Below are 21,462 nucleotides of genomic sequence, written 5' to 3' on the forward strand. Positions count from 1 at the left end.
CCGATTGAACTAATTAAGCTTGTAATGTCTCTAGTTTTTTCAAATATCCTAATACAGATTACATGGAAATTCTTTTGTTTTTTTAAGATTTTATTTATTTACTTGACAGAGAGAGAGATCACAAGTAGGCAGAGAGGTAGGCAGAGAGAGAGAAGGAAGCAGGCGGCTCCCCGCTGAGCAGAGAGCCCGACGTGGGACTCGATCCCAGGACCCTGAGATCATGACCTGAGCTGAAGGCAGAGGCTTTACCCCACTGAACCACCCAGGCACCCCTACATGGAAGTTCTTAATCACATTTACAAAATCACTTCTTTGACACTGGACTCATGGTGAAGTTCTCTTTCTTGAATGCTGCAAGTCTGTCTGCTGGGTTGCTGAGGTTCCTATCATGGCAGGCGCCCTCTGATGGCTCGAGGGGCTGGCAGTCTGGTCTCTTGCAGATCTGCATCTCGGGGTGGGTTCTGTGTTTGTTTCACATGCTTCCTGTCTAAGCCTTTGTTGGAGGGATTTCGATTTTATTTTGCATGGTTCCTTGTATTTCTGGCTTTTTAGTCACCGCGGCGATGTCCTGGCAGCTCCCTGGAGAAGGAGCGGTGTTCTTCTGGGTGTGCCAGGAGCAGTTCTCACACACCGAGTGTTCAGAGGCAGTGACGTGGGTCACTGTTGGATGGAGTAAAGGCTGTGTTCCTTCTGGGACCATGCAGGGCCCCCGGGAGCAGGGAGCCTGTGTCAGGTGTGAAGGGCATCCGAGCACAGGTAGCAAGTATAGGGATGTACCGTTTCCTCCCATATAAAGTTTCAACCCAGTTGTGGGGTTCTGTAGACAATGGCTTGTCGTGAAATGTCATTGGAGAGGCCCAGGTGGTCAGAGGACCTTCTTTCTGGGCCTCAGGAGCAGTAGCATTCACTGGGACTTCCTAAGAAGGTGTGTGAGGTGGATAGCAGAGGGGCTGGCAGGGCAGGAGGGGGTGCTGACCCTGTAGGAGCCCAGCGTAAGCCCAGTCGGGACTTCAGAGAGTGTGGGGTGTGTGCAAGGCACGGCCGAGGCCTTTTTGCCAGTGGCTGGCTTTGTGTTAGGTCTGTGTGGTGGGGGACCAGGTGCTGTGTGCTGGGTGGTCCTTCGTGGCTGCCTGATCAGTATGGGCACGAGTAGAGGGGTGTGTGGAGACCCTTGAGTGTTCCGAGCTGCGCTGTTTTGTGGCACTTGGTCAGGGAATGATCAGTTACCTAAATGACGTGGTCACCTAAACCAGAGGCAACATTGGAAACAAAGGAGGTGACAGGTGAGACCAAGCTCTCTTGGGTTTCGCTGTTGATGGCCTGTGCAGGACAAAGAAGAGAGGAGGGCCCAGGAGGGCAGGTCTTCGAGATTGCATTGTCCAGAGAAGGGCTGGGAGGACCCACTCCCGAGGGGGGGACGGGGAGGTATGGGGGGTCCCAGTGGGACTTCGGGGTTCTGCTGCAAGCTGAGCGTTATGGAAGCGGGGTGTTGAGTGCGATAGAAGCTGCTTCTGAGGAGGGGCTCAGGAGCCCTCTAGAGAAGGCGGACACGACGGGGTGGGGGCGTGTGAGCGAGCTGGGCACAGACCTGGGGGAAGGTACGTGTGCTCAGCAGGGCGTCCACCAGGGGGCAGGTTTAGGAGGGCAGAGGAGAGCCCTAGGTCCCTGCAGAGAAGCGAGGCACGGGGACGCACACGTAGAGTTAGGTGCTGCCTCTCTGACCTGCCGGGCGCTCTACACAGGGTGTGTCCTTTCCAGGGCACAGGGCAAACATTTCCGTGCCGGTGCTTGTCGGAGTCATAGGTCTGTTGGCGTGAGTGTGATGTTTTGACCCAGGAGCGTTCATGTACAAGCAAATGTGAACTTGAAGCTTGCTTTCTTTATACCAGGAAATGCCCAGCAGACACCCCGTGCCTGCTTGGTTCTCGTCTCCCAGAGAAAGGGATGGGAGGGGGCGCCCAGGGATGCAGGAGGGGGTGGTGGCGTGGGGCGCCTTCAGCACGACTGGTGGTAAACTCGATGGGCTTTGTAGAGGGAGATCACAGAGATTGCCGACCTCACTTTGTGCTTTTATCTTACTGTGTTTTATTTTACAGTAAAGTAGAAAAACCCCCAGAACTCAAAAAGCTGTCTTCCTTCATTTTGAGAATTAAGATTCTGTAGCTGAAAATCTCATTAGTGTTGGGGTTTATTCTGCGTTACCTGCATTTGTAGAAGGCTGGTCCCTGGTTTTACTCCAATGGTGCATCATTGTAATTTTTATTTCTCTTAAGTAATTTCAATTGGGGAAACCCTTCTTGGTTAATTATAGAATGCAGAATTACTGGTGTTTCAAGGGGAGGCGGAGCTAAAAATTTCCATCTAGTCTTGAGAGAGATTAATATGCACTTAGCTCCTTTTTCCCAGATGCCCATACAACTAATTTTTTTCTTTCTCTTTGTGGAGCAGAGCCTTTGTGGAGTTTTCACGTAACCCGACAGAGAGGTTTAAAACCCTTCCTGCAGTGTATATGGCCATTAAGATGTCTCAGCTGAAGGTCTCCCTTGAACTGAACGTGCACTCCGCAGAGGAGATCGAAGGGAAGGTGCAAGGCGGGGCTGTCTCGAAGCTCAGGAGCACCAGGTACCCCCGGGGCTGGCCGTGCGGGGCTCTGTCCGCCTGCTCGCACGGGGTCAGAGGCCGTGTTCACAGGCCGTGTTCACATGCGCCTCGCTGGCGTTCACACGCGCAGCACGGGCTGTGCAGCCCGAGTCCTGGTTTCCTCACCTCCTGGCTGTGTGTACTTAGGGACATTCCTTGACCTCTCTGAACCTTGGTGCTGTTTTCATTTGTTTGCCTTTTCAGCTCTGTTGCAAAATAATCGCCGTCCATCGCTGTGAAAGTTCAGGTGTAGGTGTTCAGGAGGTGGTTTGATTTCCCTGTGCTGTGAAATGACTACCACAATATGTTCCGCTAACACAGAAACTTCTCCGTGTGACAAGGATGCTCAGTGTGTGTTCTCCTAATGGCTGTCCTTTATGTCTTACAGCAGTGTTAGCGGCAGGCAGCATGTTGCACAGTCTGTCCTAGGACTGGTTAGCACAGAACCGGAAGCTTGTGTCTTTGACCGGTTTGCTCCCGCACCCCCTTCTCCCACCTCCGCCTCTGGCCCCTCGAGTCTGGTCTCTTTTTCTGTGAGTTTTATTTATTTATTTTTTTAAATAGATTCCACACGTAAGTGAGACCACACAGTGTTTGTCTTTGTCAGACTTATTTCACTTAGCATATTGCCTTCGCGATCTATCCATGTTGTCGCGAATGGTAGTTTTCTTGTTTCTGTGGCTGAGAGATACTCTAGTGCATGTGTGGTGCAGCTCCTTTATCCAGTGATGGACACGGGGGTTGGTCCGCGTCTCGGTTATTGGACCTGCTGCTGCCACGTGCAGGGTCTTTCTGAGGTAGTGTTTTTGTCACTAGTAGCTATATACTCGGAAGTAGAATTGCTGCATCGTGTGGTGGTTCTCCTTTTCATTGTTTTTTTAAACATTTTATTTATTTATTTGACAGAGATCACAAGTAGGCAGAGCGGCAGGCAGAGGGGGTGGGGAAGCAAGCAGGCTCCCCACTGAGCAGAGAGCCCGATGCGGGACTTGATCCCATGATTCCTGAGACCATGACCTGAGCCGAAGGCAGAGGCTCAACCCGCTGAGCCCCCCAGGCGCCCCCCTCCTTTTAATTTCTTTTCTTTTTTTTTTTTTTTTCCTTTTAATTTCTTAAAGGTCGTGCATACTGTGTCCCGTAGTGGCTGTACCGGTCTGCAGTCCCACCAGCGCGCGAGGACTTCCTTCCTTCTGTGCCCAGGCCAGCCTTTGTCTCCTTGACAACGGCCATTCGGTCGGCCGCGAGCTGATACCTTGTCCTGGTTCTTGTTTGCATTTCCCTGATGACCAGTGATACTGAGTACCTTTTCACGGACCTGTTTGCCTTTTGTGTGTCTTCTTCAAAGAAATCGCTATTCAAGTCTTTTTGGCCATTAAAAAATTGTTTGCCTACTGAGTTGTGTCTGTGTAAGGCTGTTGAGGAGGCTGAGCGGGATCATGTAAGTGATTGTCGGTTTAGACGGCGGGGAGTAGACCTGGTTTTGGTTTCCTTTCTTTGTCCTAGTCTCTGCTCTCAGCAGAGTGGACGGTGCGATGGAGCAGCGCCCGGGGGCCGGCCAGCGCCAGCTGCCTTCTCCTCGCGGAGGAACAGGGAGGCTGCGCGGCCGGCGTGGCTGGCCCCGCGTGCTGGCGCTCGCCGTTCGGCAGCTGGCGGGCCGTGTGTGGATTTTCTTTTCTTGGACCACATTAAATCGCCCTTTGGGGTTTAGAATGGATTCCGTTGCTTTTTGGTCACACTTTCCAAGTACCATGTGTAGGAATTCTCAGTCATCTTTTCTTACTTGTGATCTTTTTAATTCCATGAGGAACTTGACAGGAGTTTGAGGGAGTTGGTGAGAAAGGGAGATATGTCCCGTTGGGTCTCGTCCCGTGGGAGACGGTTAGATTCTGCTACTCTGGAGTGCCCCGGAGTTAGGTCTGTAACACAGGGAGGAACTTTCCTGCTGGTAGCTTTGCCTGAGTCACTCTCAGAAATGGATCTGAAAGCTGGGAGAAAGTTGGGTCAGGGTCTCTTGTATAATTCTTCCTCTTCATCTTAGTTATTAATAAGAGCATTAGGAAAGGGACATTCCATTTTTATCAAATTTGTATTTCACATTCTCAAACTTGAGTATTTACTGTGTGTTTTTTTTTTTTAAAAAGAGAATGTATTCTCATTTTTTTTTTTTAAGATTTTATTTATTTATTTGAGACAGAGATCACAAGTAGGCAGAGAGGCAGGCAGAGAGAGAGGGAGAATCAGGCTCCCTGTGGAGCAGAGAGCCCGATGCGGGACTCGATCCCAGAACCCTGAGACCATGACCTGAGCCAAAGGCAGAGGCTTTAACCCACTGAGCCACCCAGGCGCCCCACTATGTTATTATTTTAAGAGATGAATGATTAACCCCTTGGTTTATTAGAAAATCATGCATGTCTTTTCTAACGGCATTGAGCTGGGCATGGATTCTGGTACTTGCCAAAAGGTCAAGTTCTCCTCTGAAGCCGGAAATCAGGAAACACTGCTGGTGTTAGATTTAGAATGTGTACCCTTAGAAGTCAGTCTGCTGGCAGAGTCTTGACATTAGAATCCATTGTTGAAGGGTAGTGTGTAACTCGGGGGGTGCACGGACCTCCAGGGCAGCTCAGGAAGTCACTGAAAATCAAATTAGTTATCTCCAGGTTAGGTATTTTCTTAAAATGTTCTTTTCTTATATTAGCAATGGAATAGTTGGGGCGATAGCTTCACACATGTAAGCATGTTTTCTTTCAATACTTGATTTTTGTTTTTTTGGTTTTTTTTTAATCACGTTCCCTAGGGTGAATGTGGACTTTCAGAAGCAGACAGTAGATCCTATGCAAGTCTCCTTTAACGCATTAGACAGATCCCGGACAATTACAGATCTCCTCCTGACTGTTGATGTCACAGAGGTGAGATGCTGTGGTTGAGTCATTAGAGCTTTTCCATCTTCTTAACCTAGCACTGTCATGTTGTAGACATGAAGGTAGTCTCGTACACCTGTGCTCACATGGCCTGAGCACCTTCATGATCGAGGCAAGGCGGGTGGGTTTGAATTACTGTACTTGTTAGATTGAAATGTGGCTACAACACAAAATGAAGCAAATCTCATTCTAGAATCAGAACATAATTTTTAAAATGTTAGGTACCGTTTAAAATGCTAAAACCTTAGTTTCGGCAGCATAATGCACGTGAGCGTTGTAACTGGCCTAGTGAAGTACGGCCGTGTGATTCAGTTCACGTCAGTAGAGCTGGCCTCGGCATCGTTACCCTTTAAGGTGTGGCTTTTCCTCGTTCAGGTACAGTGTCCGTGCAAATACAGACCTGCTCCCTGGTGAATCTGTGACTACACTCACCAGCGGCTTTACCTGGAAGCTTGGGCTCCGGCCGGTTGGGAGACTGCGGCCGGCCTGGGTCCGCACAGCGGCCCAGCAGCGTGGGTGGGAGGTGCTTAGTGAGGCCCTTTTCCACGGAACACCTGCTCCTCCTCCTCCTCCCACTTGTCACTGCTTTTTCCGGGGCTGCGTCCACGCCGGACCTGCCATTGCTGCTCTCGCGCGCCTGTGGGCTGGGCTCACCCCCCCCACCCCCCGGGGCCCGTTGCCAGTCAGACGGTCTCACAGTCCAGCCTTCTGTGCCCCAGAGCCTGTCCTGTGTTCGTGGGCTGGCAAGTCTCGTACCTCCAAAAGAGGGGTCTGGGACGTGTGTTTGTTTCCTCACTGTGGGGACCAGGGAACCCCCTTGTTTGTAAACACGTGTTAAAGCCTGTAGAATTACTTGAGTTCCGGGGAATCCAGTTTGCGAAGCGTGGTATGCAGTGTCTGTCCTGCAGCGTGAGTTTCCGGTAACCTGCACATCAAAATCCTTTCTGGATTTCGTCTCTGTTCCTTCCCCTTCTTTTTTAGGTCGTCGAGGTGGGACACTTCTGGGGATACAGGATTGATGAAAAGAACTCAGGGATTCTAAGAAAGCTCACCGCCGAGATCAACCGGCTGGACCTGCTGCCTTTGCCTGTCCGCCCGCACCCAGACCTGGTCTGTCTGGCTCCTTTTGCTGATTCTGATAAAGAAAGCTACTTCAGAGCTCAAATCCTTTATGTTTCTGGGAATTCTGCCGAGGTACGTGTCTCTGTGTAACCAGTTGCTCGAAGGGAACGAGCAGTTTACAGAAAGCCTTTCCTGATGTTAAGTGGAACCCTTTCAGTTAGAAAACTCATCTTGTAGAAAGTTATTCCAGCCCTGCTGTGCGGATGTTAGCTGCTGTCGTAAGACTGCCAGAGAGGGCCTCGTGAGGCCACCGGCCGGTGGCGTGTGATTCTGACCCCGTATTGTAGCGTGTCCTTTCCCCATTCTCTAGGTGTTCTTTGTGGACTATGGTAACAGATGTCGTGTGGATCTGGATCTCTTGATGGAGATGCCCTGTCACCTTCTTGAACTCCCGTTTCAGGTAAGGGAGGGAGGCTGCTGTGCTGTGAACGCGGGGGCTGGAAACAATCCTGGAGGTCACACGGCCTGCCCTCAGCCCACGGATGGGGCCAGGTCTCAGAGTGAGAAGGGACTTTCCTGGTCACACAGCCAAGTTTGATTTCTGCTTTTTTCCAAAAATGTATTGCCACAGATATTTTTGTCAATATTGTTTGTGGAGGGAGTTAAAAATATATGGAGTGTGGTTTCACACTTAGCAAAAAAGTAGCTGTTCAAGTGAATTTAATTCCAAATACTGTTTCTGAGGTTTTTGGTTGTGTTGTAAACAGCTAGAACTTGGGCGAGCTAGATGTACCCATGCGCCTCTGTCAGTGTGGAAACAGTCCAGAAGGCATTCCAGACTTCTGTTCGGGTTGAAAAGCAACGTCGAATTTCTTTACCTATGACATCCTCACTTTGTGCAATCTACTCCCCAAATTGTTTTTTTAAAATACATATAAAGATTTACATATTTATTATAGGTGGCACAGACTAGGACGTTAGTTTCAGACATTCAGCATAGTGACTCCACACTCTACTCTGAGCTGTGCTTGCACAGGGGTAGCTGCTGTCCGTCCGTGACCCCGCAGCGTGACTACGGTCCCACCGACCACGTTCCGTGTGCAGTCACCTCCTGCTCCGGGGACTTGTTCGCTCCAGCACTGGAGGCCTCGATGCCCTCCGCCTCTTCACCCGTTTCGCCTTCCTCACTTCCGGCAGCCCACTCTGTATTTCGGTGTGTCTCTGCTTTATGTTTATTGTTTTGTTTTGTTTTCTAGATTCCACATGCAAGCGAAATCCTACGGTGTTTGTCTGTCTTTGACTTCACTTAGCATACTATTGTCTAGCTCCATCCCGCAGATGGCAAGATCACATCCTGTTTGATGGCCGAGTAACAGTCCATGTGTGTCTCCATCGTGTCCGCCTCCTCCACTCCTCTGTTAACGGACCAAGATTGTTTTTAGTAGGATTTTTAGGAGAATGTCAGTGAAGACCCACGTGCAGGGCCACATTTCAGCAGTATTTGGGTGAGTGTTTCACTCATTTACCAAGCCGGGTCAGCCACACTCTTCTGTCCTGTAGGCCTTGGAATTTAAGATTTGCAAAATGCGCCCGTCGGCGAAGTCCCTCGTGTGTGGTGAGCACTGGAGCGGCGCGGCCAGCCGACGCTTTGCCTCCCTGGTGAGTGGCTGCGCCCTGCTCGTCAGGGTCTTCTCTGTGGTGCACAGTGTCCTGCACGTGGACGCGTACCGCTACGTGGGGGCCCAGGACGCCGTCAGCGTGAGAGATGTCCTCATCAAGGAGGGCTACGCAGAGCTCTCAGAGGAGCCTTATGAGTCCAAGGTACGTGCCTTCATCCTTGTGGGAGTGTGCGTGCGTGTGTGCGTGCGTGTGCGCGTGTGTGGCAGGGGCCGTGGAGAGGCGGGGGCGCACTGTCCTCCCGCTCGTGGTGGTTGTGGGACCCTTGAAATGCCTGCAGGTTTCTTCGAGACGACATTTCGGTGACTGCGTGTTGATTGTTGACGTTTCCCTTTATTAGGCTATTTTTGTCTCAGAATGAGAATTAGATGTAAAAATGGTCTCTGGGAGTTGTTTTTTCTGAAATGGATTCCAAGACGTAGCTCCTAATGAAAACAATAAGATACTAGTTTCAAGTATTTCAGGTATTTCAAAATGATTTTCAACTCTTTCTTTCAAAATCAGTTCTGAAGCCATTTTTTTTTTGAAGGTTTCAGAGATGTCACCTGTGAGTCAGATGTTGGAGGCCGTTTATTGTCCTGTGGTTTCTGCTGATAGCGGAGGGTTTAGGGAAACAGGCGGCAGAACAGTAGCCGGAGAGCGGCCGGCATTTGTGTTTCCAGGTGTGAGGAACCCTTCTGAGATTCTGGTAGTGTTACCTGGTGTGGAGCTCAAGTTTCATGTACAGAAAGGTCTTTTTAAGAACTGTTTTTTCCACAGTTTTCTGATCACTGAAAGGTAGTAAAGGCTGATGAATTGATGCTTTAAAAATTTTTTTTTTTTTAGGGCGCCTGGGTGGCTCAGTGGGTTAAGCCGCTGCCTTCAACTCAGGTCATGATCTCAGAGTCCTGGGATCGAGTCCCGCATCGGGCTCTCTACTCAGCAGAGAGCCTGCTTCCCTCTCTCTCTCTCTGCCTGCCTCTCCATCTACTTGTGATTTCTCTCTGTCAAATAAATAAATAAAATCTTTTAAAAAAAAAATTTTTTTTTTAAATTTATTTGAGTGAGAAAGAGAGAGCATACAAGCCTGGGCAGGGTAGGGGACAGAGGCAGAGGGAGAAGCTGACTCCCCGGAGAGCAGGGAGCCCTGGGATCATGACCTGAGCTGAAGGCAGACACTTCACTGACCACACCACCCAAGCACTCTGGTGAATAGAGCCTTAAATGAATCCTATCTTATTTCTTTATTTTATTTTATTTTTAAAAAAGATTTTATTTATTTATCTGTCAGAGCGAGCACAGGCAGAGAGGCAGGCACAGGCAGAGGGAGAAAGCAGACTCCTCAGAGAGCAGGGAGCCCTGGGACCATGACCTGAGCCGAAGACAGCCACTTAACCAACTGAGCCACCCAGGCGTCCCATTTCTTTATATTTTTTAAAGATTTTATTTATTTATTTGACAGACAGAGATCACAAGTAGGCAGAGAGGTAGACAGAGAGAGAGAGAGACGGGGAGGGAGGCTCCCTGCTGAGCAGAGAGCCCCATGTGGGGCTCGATCCCAGGACTCTGGGATCATGATCTGAGCCGAAGGCAGAGCTTTGACCCACTGAGTCACCTAGGCGCTTCCTATCTTATTTCTTTAATTTGGATTTTAAAGTAAAATTTTCTCCTGACCTTAGTGACCCTAGTAATCAGAAAAGAATAAGGTTGTGTCTATAAAATCTTTGATTAGTGTGGAATAAAGTACTTTTAATACTGTTTTTCCTTTAAGCAAAATGAACTTTGTTTGTTCTGCTCAGCAAAGCCACGAAGCTCTCAAGGGTCTCTTCCCCACGCCCGCGGACAACATGGCAGAGCTGTCTCCGTCTTCGCCTGTGAAGGACGATGAAAAGTACCTGATCCGGGCTTTGTTAGAGAGCTTTTCTTCCAATAAACTCGGTACCCCCAACTGCAAGGTAATCGACAGGAGCCGGTTTAAAATCCAGCTTAAAACTTGAAGTCGTGTTATCTGTATGCTGAGTCCTAGCCAGCAGTCAGGGTGGGCTTTTCTGTCCTGGTTGGCAGGGCCGGTACTAGTTTCACAGTGGTGCCTATCTAGTGAGGGGAGGACCTGGGGTCTGGTCTAGAGAAATGCTCAGACTAGTTCTTCTGTTTTAACCAGCCTTTCCCAAGGCAGCCTGTGCTGGTTTGCCCAGGTGGAGAACCAGGCCCATGTGGAGGCGCCCCAGCCCGGGAGGCGGCCTGGCCCCAGCGGGCACTGGGGTCGGTGCACTTGCCTGTTTCAGAGAAGAGGCTGCTGTGTGCCCTCCCCCTGGTTGGCGGCTCCGCTCTTGCCACCCTAGCCCGTGGCCCTGTGCTCTTGGGGTCTCTACTCAGTCGGATTAGTCTGATGCAATGAAAAGAATGATAATTCTTCTGAAGTATTGGGGGGTATTTCCTTTTTGTGTCCAAATTCTTCCTTAAATGTATCTGTTGAAGAGAGTTACTGAAACGGTTGAAAGAATCCATCCCAGAAAAGCACCGCAAGGCAGGTTTTCCCCACTGCATCTTGAGGATGTTACAACTAACGTGTAGCTGCTTCCTTTTTCAAAACATGAGCTAACTTTTGGATTTTTAAAATGTACATTAAGTGATCATTTGCCTGTTTGTAACATTGTGTGTGTGTGTTTTAATCTACAGGCGCTACTTCATGGGCCTTTTAACCCTTATGAACTGAAGTGTCATAGTTTGACCAGAATATCCAAGTTCAGGTAGGAGTAACTTGGGTTCCCTTTGGATTTCTTTTTTCTCTGCTCCTCTATTTACAAAGTTTAATGGAAACTGATCTTTCTTTAAACTGTTGGAATGTTTCCTTTTCCAGCTCCTGCTCATTCCTCTCCTAGTTCCAAATCTGAGATACTCTTTCTAACATGAAAGTCATTCTAAAACATTCTTTTTTTTTTTTTTTTAAAGATTTTACTTATTTGACAGAGATTACATGTAGGCAGAGAGGCTGGCAGAGGGAGGGTGGGGAGAAGCAGGCTCCCCGCGGAGCAGAGAGCCCGATGTGGGGCTCAATCCCAGGACCCTGAGATCATGACCCGAGCTGAAGGCAGAGGCTTTAACCCACTGAGCCACCCAGGTGCCCCTGTCTAAGACATTCTTGAGTATCTTCCAACAAGGGCCTTGTTTTTTCTGTTCTTATTATAATTGTTTTTCACTTTGCACACCTACGAATGCCTGTTGTGTTCCGGAAACAGGGTATGGTGTGAGGGGAACAACAGTGAACAAAGAGACTCAGGGTGACCCCCAAATTGTGTGTCCAGTGGGGATGGTGTGCAAGGGAGACTCAGGAGAAGAGTCGATGAGGCTCTTGAACGTTATGGAAGGGGCTGTGGGACATTATGAAAGCATCTCGAGGGGCCCCGAGTACACTGGGGCCATGCAAGGCCACGGAGGTTTCCAGAGGGACCTGAGACGTGCAGAGGAGTTGGCTGTGGTCAGTGAGTGGGGCGGTGAGGCCCAGCGGGAGGGCGTTCCTTGGCCTGGACCTGGCCTCAGTTAGACTTTGCACTTCAGAACAAGCAGTGAGACAGGACAGCGGTTGGGGAGCGGAGGGCCACAGCGTGGTGGCCGATGGGGACAGTCCTCACAGCAAGATCCAGACTTCATCTGAGGACCCTTGGAAAGCCTGATGTGTATTTTATACCATTGCTTTGGCTGCAAGGAAACCCTCCAGGAGTCTCTTGGAGCCCATCAGAAATGCAGAATCTGGGCCCCTTTGCAGAGAGCCTGCATTTTCCCAAGATCCGCAGGTGGCCCGTAGGCACCTCGAGGCAGGCAGACCCCAGAGAAGAATGCGTCGAGTTTGGGAGGAGAAGTCTCCTCGGGTAGCAGCGTACTTCTGAGGCCGGTCACCGCTGTCATCCTGGTGGGGACACCGTGACCGCGCAGCGCCCAGGGCAGGAGGTGCAGAAGCAGGCCGCTTTATGGGGTCAACGGTGACGTGTGACTAGACTCAGTGACGCGGGAAGGGGACGAGTGGAGGTTGCCCTTCCTGCGTGGCGTCTGCTGAGAAGTGCAAGGGCGGGGCGGGTGGCCGGCCTGCCGGCTCAGAAGCAGGGGCGCGGCCCGGAGGTCAGGGGCAGAGGTGGCAGTCTGGGCGCTGCGAGCGCGTGGCCCACGGGAGCCCCGGGAGCAGGAGAGACGAGGGTGGGGGGGGTGGTCGGGACGACAGGGGCCGGCGCACGGGACACGGGATGTCGGACAGCTTTCGCCTGTGGCGCGCGCCCGGCTCGTGTGGCGGGGTCTCCGGCACGTGTGAGCTGGGGGTCGGACGCAGCTGCCCGTCTCCTGCCGCCGCCCCTTGCAGGTGTGTGTGGGTGGAGAAGGAGAGCATCAACTCGGTCATCATCAGCGACGCCCCCGAGGACCTTCACCAGAGGATACTGGTCGCGGCCTCCCTTTCCGTCAACGCGACGGGTGAGCTGGGGCGCGCTCGTGCCTCGCCTGCCCTGTCCGCCTCCGTCCCCCCCGCGCCCCCCACCCCGCCCCCGGTGCTGGGACGACTCAGCCATGGGGCGGAGACACGGGCCTGTGCCGTCTGCAGGGCGCTTCTGAGCGCCTTGGCTGATCCGAGTGTAAGAAATGGTGCATGTCGCCTTCCCTTTGCTCTGGGGTGTGGGGATGGGGTTCTGGGTCTGATTCCTTCCGTCAGCCCAGCCCGGGTTTGGCCCCGGGATGAACCTGAAAGGCCGGGCAGGGAGGAGGAGGAGGAGGAGGAGGGAGCCCACCAGACGTCCCGGCAGGGCGAGGCCGGCAGCGTGTGGCCGGGCGCGTGCCGCGGAGGCCCTGGGCTTGGACTGGGGTGCGGCACGGGGCTGGGGGCCGCCCCCCGACCAGGCCGCACTCCGCGAAGGGGACGAGGAGTGTGCAGGGGCGTGCAGCGCTCTGCAGGGAAGAGTCCGTGCCTGACGTCGCCTCTGTTGACCGTCCGACAGGGTCCACCATGCTGCTGAGAGAGACGTCTCTGCTGCCGCACGTGCCCGGCCTCCCGGCTCTCCTCAGTGCGCTGTTCGCTCCGGTCATCGAGTTAAGGTTCGTCCGTCCGTCCAGCCTGTGTGAAGTGCGAACCCGGTGGGAGAAGCGGGCGCGTCTCCGGCTTCCCCCTGAGGGAGAGGAGGCACTTAGGGAGCACCTAGCCGGGGCCCTGGTGGCCGCTCGCGGAGCTTCCCTGGGCTTTGGTGTGGCCGAGGTGGCGTCACTGTCAACCTGCCTGAAGCAGACAGGGCCGCGTGGAGGCTTGGGGAGCAGCGGGGCCGGAGGAAGAAGGTAAGGAGCCGGGAATGAATAACGCGCAGGTGGCTGTCCTGTCGCTAAGGGAACGTGAAAGTGGCACTCCGTCGTCTGGCCCCCGCTGTCAGCAGGCTGCCTGTCCATTCCCCTGGCGACGGGAACCGGGCGACGAGAAGGCAGACCGCTGTGCCCGCTGCGGCTCTTCCTGGTGCCCAGACGGAACAGGGACTTGTCCTGAAGGAACAGGGACTCGTCCTGAAGGCTTCGGCACAGGGAACTGTGTGAGCGGGAAGAGAGTTTTCGGCAGCACCTGACCGTGGTGATGGCCGCGCCACGGGTCTTTTCCACTCGGTGCGTGCAGAGCAGTTGCCCCTGGGGAAGCGCCCATGGGCTTCTGCGGAGAGGCGGCAGCTAGGGAGAAACAAGGTCTGGTCTCCGGGCAGCTCACAGCTCTGCGTGCCCGGCTGGGGTGGCTGGCGGCGGGTGGCCTGGCTCTCGCCTCCCTCAGCCCTCCGCGCACCCCTCAGGGTCTGGAGCACGGTCGCTTTTGGTGTAGAAGACGGTCGTGTGTGTTCTTGTTTAGCACTGAAAATACTGCTTAGAAAAATCTGGAAAAAGCTGACTGGGAAGAAACCCAATCATTTTTTAAACATTTAGTGTATTTTCAGAATTATTACATGAATTTTTTGTTTTTAGGTTTTTGTCATACTACGTCTTTTCCACAAATAAAAGCATTTTTGCATTATGATGTCTTTGTAAATATCCATGAAAATGGAATTTATTAGAATAGAATGTTTACTAAATAGAATAAGTAGAATATTTAGTAAAATATTAAAATGCATCGTATGGCACTGAGTGGACATAAAATGGCTTGTATAGACACTGCCCCGCTTTATTTACATACGCGTTTGTTTCTGACCCACTCTTGTCCCGAAGAGATTTAATATGCCTTTAAATGTTGGAATTGGGCTTCTCTCTCATTCTGCAATAATGATGAGTATCTTGACGATATTTATCTTCTGCGTCGTCACAGGGGAGACAAACTTGTAAAACTAGCCCAGTACGTGGGATTGTGTATCAAGGAAGAAAGCTGCCGTGTGGCTGTAGGGAGGCGACTCAGGGACGGTGTGAATCGCAGCCTCCCGACCAACGCTGCTGATGTTGTCCTTGCTTCTCTCGCTGGACTCAGGTCCTGCCGGGACTTTGTCTTGAATACGATCTTCTGGACGGCGTGCGTGACACAGTGTGTTACTTGTAAATCTCCGAAGTGCGAGTGGTTATGTTAGAGACACTCAAAAACCGTGGAAGTCTTTGGTATTTAAAATGCCATCTTTCTAGAACAAAAGCTTACGAGGAGAGGCTTGTGCAGAGACAGTATTAGCGCTTCGCACGTAGCTGGCGCTCTGTATTCAGTTTGTTGTGTTTAAACGAGCCAGCGGGGGTCGTTTCTGCGATCGCGTGGGTGACACTGAGTGGCCAGACGCGTAGGCTCAGCTTGGTGGTTCCCAGAAGGGGAAGGTAGGGCTGGGGCTTTGTCCTCGCAAGTCTGCTTCTGAGTAGTTGGGTGAGCTTTTTCAAATTTGATGAGTCCGTAGGAGCCATTATTTGAGGAGCTTTGAAGGGAAAGGGGGCCCGCTGTGGGTGCGCTCACTCCTGTCACCTGAGGCCTGGGCCCCAGAGGCCATTCAGGGTAGAGAGGCCCCCACGGCTGCCTCAGCGGCTTTTCCTCCCGGGCGCGGCCGTGGGGTCGCGGCGGCTGGCAGGCCGCTGTCCCATCACAGGGCTGTCCCAGCCCACGACCTCTGTCCCTGTTCTGTCACTGTCCTGTCAGAAGTGACGGCAATCTAAAGACCGGAAGGCAGGTCCGTCGCCCCGGCGCATTGTCTGCAGAGGCGGGGGCGGGGGGCTGCTTATCTCCAGCAGCAAGCAGAGCCACGAGAGGCCAGGGTCCCCTCTGGCCCCTGGGACCACGGGCCGGGCCGGCCGCCGTTCCCTGCCCCTTCTCTGCACCTCTCGCCCCCCACTTTGCTTTCTGCCAGTGGGGGCTCGGGCCTGAGTGGCTCTGCCCTCAAGGGCATGGGTTTCCTGTCACCATTGCCTCCGGCCGGCCTTCGGCACCCCAGCCCTCGGTGGGCTTCAGTTCTCCTGCTCCCGCGGTCCCTTCCCCGACGTGCTTCCTTGAACGTCCACTCGCGTCCGCTTCAGGCTCCCGGTGCTGGTGTCCCCGGTGAGAGGGACACGCTCCATAGTCGCGAGCCCGGCGTCCGCAGGAGGGGCAGCGGGGGTTGGGGAGCAGGTGCTGCAAGTCCGTGGCCCTGACGCGTCCCTTACCTCCCCACCCGGGTCCTGCCGCCGGGGCTTAGCTCTTGCGGCCGGGGTGGGGCGAGGGCAGCCCCGGGGGTCCCGGTCGGGCCGATCTGGTGCCTTTCCAGGGCAGCGCTCCAGCCCCGGAGGCAAGGGAGGGGGAATCCCCTAAAAGAGTAATCCGCCCCACTGGGCCAAGCGGCTAGAAACCAGCGGGAGCGGCTTCCGAGGGAGCTGGGGCTTTGTTACTGTCCGTTCCATGTTGGCTGGACAGCAGGTCCTCCCAGCAGCCCTTGCATTGCCGTGCAAGGAGCTCCGACGGGGTCCCCCAGGGACAGCTGGTCCCCGCTCCTTGCCATCTGGGTCTTCAGCAGGAGGCCGTGGTGGTGCAGGGGTGGGAGTCCCGCCTGTTCTGTTCACGCTTCTGGTGGTTGACTCTGGCCTGGGGCTGGAGGCTTCCGTTTCTGCCTCTGAGGCTCCTGAGGGCCTCCCTGTTGGGGGTTCTGTGTGGGCTCACCGGGTCCGCCTCCAGCGTGGTGGCTGGGTGCCCAAGGTCTGCGTCCGAGAGAGCTGGGGGGCAGCTGTGTCCTCTTAGGACCAGCCTCAGAAGTGCCCCTGTCCTACCCAGACCGAGGCTGCGGGACCACAGGCCCCATGTGTCTCGGGAAAGTGTCAGCTTGCCATCGTGGGATCCATCCACAGCGGCGCGTGGGATGGAGCTCCGGACCCCGTCTGTACAGCGTGCCCCCTTCTCTCCGGGGACGTCCTGTCTGAAGTGTTTACGGCGCAGTCACGTACTGCTCTTTAAACAAATCTTCATCTAACTCTCGTGTTTTTTTTTTTTTTTTAAGATTTTATTTATTTATTTGACAGAGAGAAATCACAAGTAGGCAGAGAGGCAGGCCGAGAGAGAGGGGAGGAAGCAGGCTCCCTGCTGAGCAGAGAGCCCGATGCGGGGCTCGATCCCAGGACCCCGAGATCACGACCTGAGCCAAAGGCAGTGGCTTAACCCACTGAGCCACCCAGGCGTCCCAAACTCTCGTGTTTTTAAGAAGCCTCAGAATACTTGAGAGCTTTAAATACTGGGAGCGGGAGGTGATGGGAATGGAGTAGGAGGGGGCTCTCTCGGTGCTGCTGGGCTGGCCCAGGCAGCGGGTGTGTCTAGCCCGGCTCCAGGCTCACCACGTGCTGCCAGCCCCGGGGCCAGGGTCTCCCGCCTGGGAGGGTCCCCTGTGTGGAGGGACGAGGGACGGCTGCCGGGAGCTCATGGGCCCGCCGGGGCAGTGGGTGGCTCCCCACGATGCAGAGTGTGCAGCCTTCAGGGCCGGACAGCACCCTGCGGGGCTCGGCGCTGTGATGGCGTCCACCCCACTCGAGCCGTTCCGGGCAGCATCGCAGGGCATGTCCTTCCCACAGAGCAGCTGCAGCGGGATTTGGAAATTCCAGTAGATTTCTGACGTGTGCAGCTGTCCCTCGACCGACAGAGCCTGCTGTTGAGGGGAGGCCGTACCAAGGACCTCGAGTCGGTGGACCCGTACTCTGTAGGTGTGATTAGGTGAGCTCGCGGAAAGAACTATTTTCCCAAGTTTCCAGAATTTTTCTGGTATATTCATTGAAAAGAATGCACGTATAGCTAGAGCTGCACAGTTTAAACGGGTGTTGTCCAAGGGTCAGCTGAACTCCGTAGATGATTACAATGTAACTGAGCTGTTTCCCACTGACTCACATTTAAGTTTTGAGGAAGTGCATTTCCTCCTTGGCTCACATGGGGAGTGTTCTAGATTATTAGCTTTCAGTGCGGTGGCTCTTCTGTTGTATTTATTTCAAACCTGATTGTCTGGAGACGTTAGCTCTTCCGAGCACAGCGGTTGTCAGCTTGCGTAAGCTTGAGTTCCTTTACGTAAGTTGTCTCAGAATGAATTAGGTCTCCGGTGTGCCCTGGGCCATATCTTCATGGAACACACACGGCTTTTGTTCCGTGGTTTTGGCAGTTCTCTGTCACAGTTCAGAATGGGTATGATGAAGGAAGGAAAAAATGTCTGTGGTCCTAATTACTGCACATGAGTTTCTAGGATCCCAAGAAAAGAATTAAAGCCGGTGCTTGGTTACCTTTGTTGGCTGAAGGTTTAGAGCCAATGAGCCGAGAATCACTGTCCTGCTGTGGCTCAGTTCAAGGCTGGGCCTTCGGGGACTGTCCCCGTTGATGAGCGTTTGTGAGCACGTGCGAGGGGACCTGTGTCCGTGTCCGTGGCCATTAGTGAGGTAGGGGCGATGCAGCATTTTATTAACCATCCTGAAAGCCATTAATCTTACCCTTGGTGACCTGGGGCTAGTGTTTCTTTTCTGGAAGGATTTTCTAGAAATTGAAATAAGAGTAAATTATGTTGTGTTAAAAATAACGGGGGGAGCATACTCTTCAGAGAGACTTCGGTGGCTGTTTTGTAAGGCGCTCTTCTTTCTGGAGCTCTTCTTTGAGTGTACTTCAAGTGGGGTTCTCTTTCATTTTCATGAAAGTGAAAAAGAAGTTTGTGTGTTTGTGTATGTGTGTCTTTAGGGCTAAGAAGAAAGCTCTATGTTTGCCTGGATTGTTTTCATCAAAACTTTATTGATCTAGATTATGGGGGAAAAAGTCTGAGTTGAGAGTCAAAGAAAATTAACAAAATATTTTAGAAGGTGTTAAGTGACGGGCACCTGGGTGGCTTAGTGGGTTAAAGCCTCTGCCTTTGGCTCAGGTCATGATCTTAGGGTCCTGGGATCGAGCCCCGCATCGGGCTCTCTGCTCAGGGAGCCTGCTCCCCTCCGCCCGCTGCCTGCCTCTCTGCCTACTTGTGATCTCTTTCTGTCAAATAAGTAAATAAAATCTTTTTTAAAAAAGGTATTAAGTGTTAATATCTGTTTACTCATTATATAATTATTTGTTGATCCTGTTCTGGGCTATGGTGCTGGCATTTAAACTAACGCCTGGGACAGGAGAAGGAGCCTGGGGACAGAGGGCTTAGGGGCATGGCAGGGGGAGGAAGGGTTTCCCCCTGGAGGAGCCTAACTGGCCTGTAGGGAAGCCAGAGGGGCTGGAGCCTGGCGCAGGGCTACAGAGGGCAGAGAGTGTGATTTGAGATGACGTGGGGGAGCAAAGCAGAGACCGGACGCTCTGTGGCTCAGAGTAGCTCAGGTTTTGCTCAGAATGCCGCAGGAAACCACCGGAAGCCCTTAAGCAAGGGGTAGGATGATGACTGGAGTTGTTCTGAAAACTAACACTTTGCTGTGTGGGAGCCAGACTCGAAGAGGCAGGAGTCCGTGTGGGGAGCATGGGGCCGAACGTGGCCGCGTGGGTGCTGGTGAGATGCGGCCCGCGGCCACGGGGGAGAGCACCGTGAGAGGGAGGGAGGCTTCGGACGCGGAAGTGGCGGGACATGGTGCCGGAGAGGAGTGGGCGGGCTCGCGCATGGCTGCTGCGGGGGGGGAGAAGGTGGGACAGTGTCTCGTAAACTTGCACGAAGTGCCAGACTTCTTTCACAGCCGTAAATGTGTGTGTCACCCTTTCTGCAGAGACCTCACTAACAAGAATTTAACTCATGGGAAGAATTTGAAGGTAGGGAAAAAACTGATGCTGTAAAATATACTTTGTTATCTGACGTAGTGAGAAATGTAGAAACGTAAACGATGGATTAATAGACATATGTACTGTCCTTAGAGCTGCGTGTCCTCCGTCATTTCCGGTATGAAAACCGGAAGAGAAAACGCAAAGATGAAATCAGCTGCTGGACTGGGGTCGGCACGACTCAGGGTGCTTGCACTGGCCTGTTCCCGTGATACCAAAGCAGTGGTTTAATCACTTTGAGATAGTAACTCTTTCTAAAAACTTCTCATTTAGGGTCGATCGGGAAGGAAAATGCTATACTGGAGTGCTCTGCGGTTTGGGGTGGAACCCAACTACGGGGGCCCCTATCCTGCCAGAGCATGACATCGAGCTGGCTTTTGACGTTCAGCTCAGCGTGGAGGACATCGTGGAGGTAAGGCGCGTGTGTCCGTCACGCTGGAGCAGCCGTGTCTCTCCCGTGGTTGGTTTGCACAGGAATTTATTTATTTATTTTTAAAACGATTATCTATTTATTTGACAGAGAAATCACAAGTAGGCAGAAGTAGGCAGAGAGGGAGGGAGAAGCAGGCTCCCTGCTGAGTAGAGAGCCCGATGCGAGACTCGATTCCAGGACCCTGAGATCATGACCTGAGCTGAAGGCAGAGGCTCAACCCACTGAGCCACCCAGGCGCCCCTAGCATAGCCATTTAACAGTGCAGCGTCAGACACAGCACTCTGCGTACAGACCTGCGCCTCTGGTCCTGGAGGGCCTTGCTGTCTCTTCACCTGCCTATTTCACTTTCCCTTCAGTCTCTGACCGAGATGGTGCTCTAGGAATTTCTCCCTTGGGCTCTCCCAGCACAGTAAGCTTTTCTGGGCAGTGGAAGTAAACCCCAGGGCAGTAGCACTGCTCTGACTCTCTGTCCATGTCTCCTGCCCAGTCCAGACCCGCTGCACATCCTTGCTGGGTTGGGGTGGGAGAGGGGAAGCGAAGTCTTGCCTGGCCTCCCCCTGCTCACGGGTGCGGGGGTGCCTGGTAAGTGGAAGACCCAGTGGCAGTTAGGGTTAAGCACTCAGCAACTTAGGAAGCAGCTTGACAAAGTAATTTTATGGCTTTTGAATCTAATAATGAAAAATTGGGGCTGGTATACATACGCTTTTATTCTTGTATTTCATTGTTGTGATTCAGCTTTATTGCATGTCACAAGTGAGAAATAAAGCTGGCCCTCAGCTCACGTAGTCTGAGCAGCACTGCTGCAGAGTGCCTGGCCCCTCTTTGTTCTCAGGAGTTGTACAAAGTAGGTGCGGCGGGCATCGCCGCGTCGGAGGGCGTGGGAAAAGGCGGCGCCGAGGGCGGCCGTTGCGGCTTGTCTCCCAGAGGCCACAGCTCGGAGCTCGGGGCGGCTTCTGTGTCCCTGACTGTGCTCTTTCACTTGCTGGTACTCGGCTTAAAGATGTAAATGTAAAATGTTACTGTAAAATGTAAAACGAGAAAACTTCAGGAAGAAAATACAGGGGAAAATGCATATGGTCTTGGGTTTGGCGGTGAGTGTGGAAGCAGCACCAGAAGCTGGTCTGTTAGAGAAAAAACCGGGAAGCCAGACTTGGTCGGAATTAAAAACTTGGCTCTGCCCAAGAGCCCGCTAAGAGGATGGAGGGGTGCACTGCTCACAGGAGAAAACACTTGCCGGTCATCTTTGTGATAAAGGACTTTTGTCCATAATACGTAAGGAAGTCTGAAGACCTGGTTGTTTAAAAAGGTAACTAAATGAAACTCTGGACAGCAGTGATCACGAAGAGATGCTCAACGTCCTGTTGATTAGGAAATGCAAATCAAGATCACGAGGACAGTCCTCTGTGTGCCTGTTCCAGCAGCTTCGATCTGGAACCTGACAGTAATGGCTGCTGGCAAGCATGTGAGGCAGTGGAGACTCTGCCCGGTGCTGGGGGGTAGGCAGAGCGCAGCTCCTGTTTTGGAAACAAGATTCGTAGAAGTTGAATGCGTCTACCATGAGGTCCAAGAGTCCCACG

The 21,462-nt window shown here is 52.8% G+C and overlaps 1 protein-coding gene across 1 annotated transcript in view; it reads left to right on the top strand.

Annotated features, from left to right (window-relative positions):
- The window catches only part of TDRD9 (tudor domain containing 9), a 100,762-nt gene that overhangs the window by 67,929 nt on the left and 11,371 nt on the right, over positions 1-21,462 (top strand). The window contains exons 24-33 of the mRNA XM_059371361.1: positions 2,449-2,622; positions 5,435-5,546; positions 6,540-6,752; positions 6,991-7,080; positions 8,181-8,441; positions 10,076-10,231; positions 10,956-11,026; positions 12,628-12,737; positions 13,256-13,352; positions 19,726-19,864. Of these exons, the coding sequence (XP_059227344.1) occupies positions 2,449-2,622; positions 5,435-5,546; positions 6,540-6,752; positions 6,991-7,080; positions 8,181-8,441; positions 10,076-10,231; positions 10,956-11,026; positions 12,628-12,737; positions 13,256-13,352; positions 19,726-19,864 (1,423 nt within the window). The remainder of the gene's footprint in view (positions 1-2,448; positions 2,623-5,434; positions 5,547-6,539; positions 6,753-6,990; positions 7,081-8,180; positions 8,442-10,075; positions 10,232-10,955; positions 11,027-12,627; positions 12,738-13,255; positions 13,353-19,725; positions 19,865-21,462) is intronic.

This window comes from Mustela nigripes, chromosome 13, assembly GCF_022355385.1.
Source record: "Mustela nigripes isolate SB6536 chromosome 13, MUSNIG.SB6536, whole genome shotgun sequence".
Classification (NCBI taxonomy): Eukaryota; Metazoa; Chordata; class Mammalia; order Carnivora; family Mustelidae; genus Mustela; species Mustela nigripes.